This window comes from Setaria italica, chromosome II, assembly GCF_000263155.2.
Source record: "Setaria italica strain Yugu1 chromosome II, Setaria_italica_v2.0, whole genome shotgun sequence".
In the NCBI taxonomy this organism is placed as follows: domain Eukaryota; kingdom Viridiplantae; phylum Streptophyta; class Magnoliopsida; order Poales; family Poaceae; genus Setaria; species Setaria italica.
Genome location: NC_028451.1, coordinates 4,224,461 through 4,233,967, shown reverse-complemented (window position 1 = coordinate 4,233,967; position 9,507 = coordinate 4,224,461). Strand labels below are relative to the sequence as shown.

Below are 9,507 nucleotides of genomic sequence, written 5' to 3'. Positions count from 1 at the left end.
CTATAATCTTCATCCAATTTAATCATGCCTATCATTATACAGCATAATTTAAAATACCATTCTAAATTTGTATCTAAGTTTTTAAAAATAATCTAAAGTAAACACATAATTCTTAATTTAATTATCTTCGTGCATGTGCATCATACAGAAATATCCAAAAATAAACTAATATATGATTCTAAATTACCAGTTTATGTCATTGTTAATATAGAAATACTAAGTTAAGGTATATAGACATGATGAGTGTCACCATGTAGACCATTTATACATGTATGTGAGGAAGTGATGAAAAATATTAATTTTGATGCTAAACATAATGTATGGAGGTGCGATATAAAATGAAAAAGTGTGAATGTGGATGAAAAAGTGTATAGAGTAATTACTAATTAAAAATCAATCACAACTGGATAAAGATAAGTACACATCTATTTGAGTACTACGTTGAAGTATTGAAAAATGAGAGAGTAATAAGTAAAGAATTTTGATTATTAGCAAGGAGTTTAATTTCTAAATAATTTTCAAATACAACAGCTTTTAAAAATACTGACCCATGCGGAAGTACGGGTTGATGGACTAGTTACAACGTAATTACAAATGAGTGGATTTAAAATGTCTCGTCTAATAACGAGTACAACACAAACATATAATTATTCTTGTTGAAAACTTATATTACTATTACAAATGCTTGCAAAGCCATTCTTCTATGTGGTAAAAGGGACCGAATATGATTGCCAATGCAAAACCCACGCCAAAGCCCAAGCCAGCACAGAGGAACAAAATGATGGCATCAAGTCTATCCTGCCACAAAGTATTGCGTTCTGGAGCCAATGTGCTTGGGGTGGTTGAATCTGGACGAGTGTCACATTCCTTGGAAAGCTGAATTCCACATAGGCCACCATTGCCTTCAAACGAACTGCTGGGAAATGACAAGAATTGGTTTGCCTGCGGTATTCTTCCAGTCAAGTTGTTGTATGAAAGGTTCAACCAGGAAAGAGAAGTTAGGGAGGTAAACTCCTGTGGAATTTCTCCTGAGAGATGGTTGCAAGAGAGATCTATTGATTCCAACCTTGTTAACTTCCCAAGTTGTGATGGAATTTCTCCCGTGAAGTTATTGTGCGACATGTTAAGTCCGTGAAGTGAAGCAAGCCTTCCAATTGAACTTGGAATGGAACCCTCAAATGAGTTATTTGAGAAATCAATTACTTTGAAAGTAGTAAGGATTTTGGTGATGCTTAAAGCAGCATCTTTGAATGTGATAGTGACAGTATCTTGATACAATGGTGCCTCTAATGCAGTTGTTTGGTGCTCTAATATCTGCCCCTCATCATTGTTGTTATTCATCATTGAAATAAAATTCTCAAACCATTCAGAATGTAAGTCACCGGAGAAATAGTTGGAGGCCAAATCAACTATTTGCAAACTTGTGAAGTGTTGGTAGCCACTGCGAAGATCCCTTATAGTGCCATACAGTTGGTTAGATCTCAACACAAGAATTCGAAGCTTTGGAAGAGTACCCATCCATGATGGAAATGAATCTACAATATGATTACTGCCAACATCAAGAACCTCTAAGTCTTGGCAATTTGCTAGTGATCTAGGTAGCGCACCTTCAATTTGATTTTCATTGAAATCAATTGTCTGAAGCTTACATCCTTCTCTAATATTTTCAGGTAGCACGCCATGTAATTTGTTTCCTCTTAACTTCAATATGCTCAGGTAAACTCTTTCCATAAGACATGATGGAATTGGTCCACTAAAGTTATTGTAAGATAAGTCCATGAGCTCAAGTTTGTTTAAACTACAAAATGAAAGTGGGACATGGCCACTTAATTTATTTTTTGACAAATTGATGTAGATGGCATTTCTAAGATACCTGCCAAAGTGAGGTTCAATGGTAGAGAAGTTATTATTTGAGTAATCCAACAGAATCAGGTCGGATGGAGTTGATGGTATTGGTATGCTTCCTTGAATTCTATTAGAACTGAGATCAAGAGAATTTAAATGTGTCATCTGAACAGTAGGAGACTTCTCTAAAGTAGTAAACATGTTGTGTGAGAGGTTCAACTGACGCAGTGGTTTCTCCCACACCCAACTTGGTATGGCCCCTTCGATTTGGTTTTTAGAAAGGTCGAGATATTGAATAGTGTCAAGATATTTTAATGGTTCCGGAAATTTTGTAAGGTTGCAAGATGCAAGGTATAAGGTCTGGATTTTAAGGGAATAAGAGAATATCGTATCACCTTCTTTTTCTACAAGTGATATCATATTGTTACCCAGGTCGAGATAAGTGAGATTTTTCAACCTCCATATAGAGCCGAGTTCTATTGTGCCTATCAATTTATTCGAGCCAAGATTGAGATACTCAAGATTCGTGAGCTGAAAAAGTGATTTTGGTATTGGACCTGTCAATTGATTACCTTGTAAATCGATCTCCCACAATGGTGATGATAAAGGAGCAGGAATGTCTTCTAGTGAGCCAACAAGCTGATTCTCAGCTAGACGAAGACACTGCAGGACTGGAAGAGCGAACAAAGACTTCGGAATTTTTCCTGCATGTTAGGGTAGAATACCAACATTCAGAATGTTGCAGACTAAAAGTCAGAATGTTGCAGACTTTATTAATGCTTTTTCACACTGAAAGCACCAGTATGAAATTGAACCAAATTAGCATCTCATTACATTGGAGCTAAACATATCTGAATGTTGCTGCAATCTAAGGCCAGTCTCAGTGGGAGTTTTATAAAAAGTTTTATCAGCATTAATTTCTACACCACATTAGCAATTTTGTTGATTTGGCAAGGTCTTTATGAGGAGAGAGAGGATGGAGTTACATGAAATGAGAGAGGAATTTCATCCTTATGAAACCCAACAGGCACAATTAACAAGTTTGTAGTTTTGGTAACAGTGCAATGAAATTGTGCATTGAGACTAGCCTAAAAAAGTGATGGCACTAACGGGGCAAGGACACTAAAGTAACTGCGTTCTGGAGGAAAGGAAAGTACCGTTTGGATTTTAGAATTTGGGAATGCACCATCCAATTCCAATTCCACAAGAAAGGGTCCTCTTCCTTCACAAATCATAACAAGTACTAGAAAATCCAGATCACGCTCAGGTTTGAGAAAGAGAGGGAGAGAGGGAGAGAGAGACCACGCTCAGGTTTTTCAAATAGGCCTTAGACCGGAGAAAGTTGATATATATTTTACAGATCCAGTGTTTCGATCTACAAATGATATATACTAAAGTTGATTTCTCGTTGGAGAACAGTCACATGTGAATCTGGTCAAAATAATAAAAAGGCCTGTCCCAAAAAATTAATATTCCTTGGTATATTTGTAAATGGACCAATACTGTATTATGGTATCTGAATGTATCATGTCAAGAGAGAAAAAAAGAAGGAAAAGAAGACCTGAGTCGTGACTCGTGTGTACTAGTGTTAAAGGCATCTAACCTTCCAAACTACTAAACTATGGAAATTTGGTCATAGACTCAAAGTGAAAATATCAGGGTTTTTCTTTTCTCAACATTGCCGAAAATTACTAGCCAAAGCCTTTTTCTTGTTTTCTGAAGGTCACTCTGTTGATTTGGTAGTGTTAAATTTTCTTCTTCACTTAAATTCATTATTATTTTTTTAACGGTGTATGCATGGCGTGTCATACAGTAGGTGTATGATCTGTCTACAGTTGCAAAATAAAAGGAGGTATTCAAGAAAGTAACTGGGACATAGTCTCACCGCTGATGTTAGTATCGCAGAACTCCAAGTATTCAAGTTGGATCAGGTTCCCAATTGTTGAGGGTATTGGCCCAGATAAACTGCAATCATCAATGGTCAAAGAAGTCAACTCTGTAAGATTGCCTATCCATGATGGCATTCTTTGCTCGAAGTCGCATCTTGAGAAGTCCAGCGCTGCCAATTTAGTAAGATTTCTAATCTGGTATGGTATTGGCACGGAGAAACTGCAATACCATATCATCAAACTTTCCAGCCTTGTCAATTTGCCGATCCAAGTGGGAACCGATTTAGAGAAGTCATAACCATAAAGCCGCAGGACTGTCAATTGGGTAAGATTGCTGACCCAAGATAATACCGGTTTCTCCAAATTTGATCCAATGAGTCGCAGGTCATCCAATGCTGGAAGCTCAGATATCAAAGAGGCGAGTTCATTATCAATTCCCATCGTGCTAAGCCTCAATGTCTTTAAAGACTCAAGATTGGCAAACGAGGATGGGGTGTCATAAGAGAAATTGGTCCCTTCTAGATTTAGTACTTCCAAATTGTTTCCAGCTGGGAAATATGTTAATCTCACAGAAAGCATGGGGTTCCAGGACAAATCAAGCGTCCTCAAACTTGAGAATGAAGGGTGGATAGAACCTGATATACGACACCCGGACAAGCTAAGAATCTGTAGCTGGGGAACGGAGTCTGCTAAAACAGTGGACCAATCCGATCCGATGTTATGTAAATCCACTCCATCAAGATAAAGCTCCCTCAGATTGCTCATATTTGCCATGATGGTTTGGAAACTTGGCCGTTCAAAATACAATTCGTAATTATCAAGCAAGTGAATGATCACAAGGTTCTTGAGGCACGCAATTCCAATTGGGATCTTACCCGTAAAACGGGTATAAGAGAGGTCGAGGTTAATGATATCTGTGAGCCGCTCAAACCCAGATGCCGGGAGCGAGACTCCACTGAAGTCAACAAATGCAAGGCTGAGGTACCTGAGAGAGGTGAGGTTGAAGAGCGCAGGATCAAGACGCCTGCTCATTAGTTGGAACTCACTGAGGTCAAGAGAAATGACTCTTCCAAAGGCCATGTCGCAGGTGACGCCCTCCCAGTGGCAACAATCTGTTGCAGCTTGCCATGATGGTAGGTTGTCACCGATGAAGGAAGCTTTTAGCCGGAGGAGGGAAGAAGCTTGATCCGGGAGGCAAGGCGCTGTGGTGTTAAGCTTGGCGGCAGCATCTACGAAGAGGCAACCTATGAACAAGAGCAGGACCAGAAGGTTGTGGAGGCGATCCTTGGCAGGAGCCATTGCGCTACTGGTTTGCAGTTTCCAAATTCCAATCAATCGTGTGTAGATATTCTGTTCTCTGGTTGCTCTGAACCACACATTCCGGCCGCTGACTCGAGAGGAAGACCAGCGAACAGGGGCCAAAATATAAACTCGCATGGAAGTAATATCTGCCCCCAACCATAGTTACGGAATCTTCAATTGTTATTTTAATAAGGCAAAGCTAAGAGAAAACAAGTCTCCGTATTGACTATAAAAATATCATATTAATAAAATAGAAAAAGAAACAATCGTTCCCCTGTTCTTAAAGAAAAGAAGGTGTTTTGGATAACATAGCTGTGTGGCCACTATTTTCAGTAAGAAGATATTATATAAACATACAAAATATTATATTATGTCTTTCAATGAGTATTCTAAATTTTCAAACTGAATATTCTAAAAGCTGTCTATAGTGGTTAGATTTTCAAAAGGTTGATTGGAATCTTGTTCAAAATATTATCTTGACATGGAAGTAATAAAAAACTAAAACTCCGAATGATAAAAATAAAATAAAAGTTTGATTTACATACAACTGGAAAGAAAAATATCTAATAAAGAGAGCAAATAGATATGAGCCATAAAAATTACAATTCATTTTCTGATAGATTCCTCATAAAATGAAGTATAGGATATTATAGGTTAATAAAATATCAAATTAATTTCGACAGGAATTTAGAAGCAATAGATAATCAAAATTTATATTAAATTCATTTAAAAATATAACCAGCGAATGATTGAAATTGTATTTACAGAATTGATACCAAATGCCATATATGTTGACTTGCATGAGAGGTGGTGCTTGGTTGGAGCAGATTTAAGGGAATTACGGTGCAAACTACAATTTGTTAGGTAATGGGCAATCGGAGGGAGAAGCACACACTGACAGGCACTGGGTAATGGGCATCTGGACCGAACGACAACAGGAAAGGGGAGGAAAAAATCAAGGTATGAGTGAATAACTCGAGTCAATCGAGACTTGTCATAAGACCTATTGAGTTCCCTGGAGTACTCAACAGTGAAGTGGATGTATCAGCCAAGTCAGTCAATGCTAGCTGTCTGGATGTTTGCCGTGTCAACACAATCAAGAGTGTTCAAGACGACATCTCTCATGGTGTGGTTTTCCCGTTGTTCTTTGCTTCTGGGGAATGCCACGGCGTTGTTTCTGTTATTCCTTTCTCCTCCTTTAGAGCAATGACACGAGAGTGTTTTATTGACATTGTTACTTAAAAAATCGGTTTGCAGATATAATCATATAAAGATAGTGTTGGCCACACCGCACGCTGAAAATTCCATACTCTGAAAATTCTGTAGTTTTCCATGGATGCCATGTGCTGGGGCTCGTTGCGCTCGCCTTCACCGAGTACCCAAGCCGGCGCGCTGTTCATAACCGAGTACCTAGGTTAGAAAGCAATGACGAAGGACAGTGAAGGTCAATAATTCGAGTCAATCGAGGCTTGTCATAAGACCTATCGAGTTCCCTCGAGTACTCAACAGGCCAAGTCAGTCAATGCTAGCTGTCTGGATGTTTGCCGTGTCGACACAATCGCCATCGATGGTCAATTTAGCTTCATCTAGAACCACTTTTTACAGTTGTTTCTTTGTTTCTGGGGAATGGCACATCGTTGTTTCTGTTCTTCCTTTCTCCCCTTTAGAGCAATGACACGAGACTGTTTTATTTGCTTTGTTACTTAAAAACTTGGTTTGCAGCTATAATCATATAAAGATAGTGTTGGTCACACCGCGCGCTGAAAATTCCATACTCTGGAAATTATGTAGTTTTCGACGGATGACATGTGTTGGGGCTCGTTGCGCTCGCCTTCACCGAGTACTCACTGAGCCGGCGCGCTGTTCATAATCGAGTACCTAGTTAGAGAGCAATGACGAAGTACAATGAAGGCAACTGTAACCCGGCGAGGTACCCAGAGTCGCGAATAGGAGATCCCAAAGCGGCTCACCGGAGCCCGCAGGTTCCAAGGAAGAATACTGTGGTGTAGAGCAGGGCCGTCTGGCGCTGCAAAAGCTCCTGGCGCGGTGAGCGATGACGCCTGGTGCGCAAGCAGAAGAGCAAAATTAGAGGGACCGAATGACGAAAGGAGAGAAGAGGCCTCGGTTGGGCCTGATGACCTGAAACAAGAGAGGCCGAGAAATTTTAGGATTTCATTTTAAGTTCCGGAAGTTGGGGGAAATAGTTGACCAGAAAAAAAGAACAGCCCATTTTAGGAGGTTAGAGAAACAATTTTAGGATTTCATTTTAAGTTTCGGAGTTCACCAGGATTCTTGGAACTAAATAAAGCCATAGAGAAAATCCACCAGAACATAAATTTACCAGCCCATTAGTCTATTTTTTCCCCTTGATTTGAGCCTGAAAAGCCATGCATAAACATACGCACCAGTAATATTCCAACAAAACACTCTTTCTCTCTTCTCAAATGAAGAGGAGACATTCCACATTCCCGAAATCACCTGAAGCAGATGGTGTAACCTAACCCTAACCGGTCTGCAAGAAAGGCGGCAACGAGAAACGAAACATCAACAGAGAAGCGCTGAATACAGTTTGTGCTTGGCTCTTGCAGGAATTCCATCCATGATCTGCCAATGCAAACAACAGTGACAGTCAACCATTACATAGTAACTTTAACCATATAATTTTGAAGTAATTTTAACCATATAAATATGATGAAACTAACCTTCTATTTGGATTGTCTTGCAGCATTCCTATTCCAATATCATACTGTTGCACAAAAACAAAGAGAACATGAAGCAAGAAAATATTGAAGAGAATTCAAACGATTGATCTAAAAGTTTAAAAAAAATAAATTAAAAAAATGAAGTCTTATACAGCCAACAAAAGAACATTTCACCTAGCTATGCCCTTCTTTTCATGCATATGCAGAACACAAAGAGATGTTAAATAAGAAGAACTAGTCTTCCTCTCTATAGCAGTACTTCACAGGATCAATTATGTGCTATAAATATCCAAGAAGAAAAAGAAAACTATATTAAAGAAACATGCCTCAAGCTTCGAGTAAGCAGACTGTCCTGACAGCTAGCCAAACTAGAGTGAGATAGCTAATGCAGGGTTGTAGATAAGACATGTACTCCCTCCGTTCCAAATTATAGATCGTTTTGACTTTTCTAGATACATAGATATTATTATGCATCTAGATATCTAAGTGCATAACAAAGTCTATGAATCTAATAAAGTCAAAACGACCTATAATTTGGGACGGAGGGAGTACTAACTAGCAACTATCTTAAGTGAAGTAAAGCTGAAGTTGTGGGCCATCAGGTTCGGAAGCCCAACGTTATTCTTGTTGGGCCCGATGGCTAAGGTAGTTAAGATAGGCCCATGAACGGGTATCGCTGCAGCATAGCTGGCGCAGCATGTAAGAGGATAAAATAGTCGTCATGAGGGAAAGAAGAACTGGATTTGGGACTCATTGGCTCTGCGGCGGCAAGCTTCGACTCGAGAACACTAGCGAGTTCCTCATCCATGTGTATCCAAATTCTAGTATACTCCATATATATTCCGTAGTTCATTGTTGGGAGATAATTTGTTCTGTGAGTTGCATCTAGGGTGTGACATTTGGTTCACAGCTATTTCGATCAAAAACCACCACTACCACTGCATCGGAATACGAGTGAACATGACGGAGGAGATGTGTGCTGTGATACTGGCCAAGCTCGAGGAACTAGATCAGAAGTGTGATGACATGAATCGGAAGATCGAGGAAAGGAATGCTCAGTTGTGCCACCGTGCTGAGCCACCGGCATCTTCAACCCCCCTTCACTGACCTCCTTTCCACCACGGGATGCCTCTGTTGTCATTCTCATCACGGCCACGGAGCTTCAACCAGTGGCGCCCACCAGGTGTTCGATGGCGGGTCCTAACCAGGCCACCTGCTTTCAAGTGCCTACAGCCATGACCTCGGCATAACCAACAGCTTTCCGCATCGTTCTGTCAGGGCCACCGAGGTTCTAGAGATGGCGCCCACAAGGTGTCCAAAGACTTCCCTTTACCATGACACCTGCATTCTGGTGTCCAAGACCGCATCCTCGGCACTTCCCTCTACATCCACCTCTACTCTGACCAGGATGCCACCCTAGCCATCTCTATCACCACTACGGAGTGCTAATCCGTGACGCCCACCAGATGTTCAATGCCCAGTCATATCCACAATGCTTGTGTTCCACCGACCGCGAGTGCTCTAGCCACCACCCTAACTTTGTTCACCACAATCAACAGCAACAACGTCTGCGACTTCCAAATCACCAGCGAGAGCCCGGCTCTAACAGATGACATGTTTCTGCTGTGTATTGGCACTGGTGTCTACAATGCCCTCAAGGTGTTCAGGGTAATGCCGGTAACATGCATTGCACAGTGCAGATGATCTAAGGCCAATATTGTGGACGCCATTCAGCCAAGTAGAGATGGTGAGCTTCTGAAGCATCCATG

General features: G+C 40.4%; 1 protein-coding gene across 1 annotated transcript; it reads right to left on the bottom strand.

Annotated features, from left to right (window-relative positions):
• Positions 1 to 485: 485 nt before the first annotated feature.
• On the bottom strand, positions 486 to 5,068 carry LOC106804178 (LRR receptor-like serine/threonine-protein kinase GSO2). The gene is made up of 2 exons (XM_014804754.2): positions 3,731 to 5,068; positions 486 to 2,549 (listed from the first exon to the last, which is right to left on the bottom strand). The coding sequence occupies exons 1-2, from the start codon at positions 5,031 to 5,033 to the stop codon at positions 676 to 678; spliced, it is 3,177 nt and encodes a 1,058-aa protein (XP_014660240.1). The 5' UTR covers positions 5,034 to 5,068; the 3' UTR covers positions 486 to 675.
• Between the last annotated feature and the right edge of the window lie 4,439 nt (positions 5,069 to 9,507).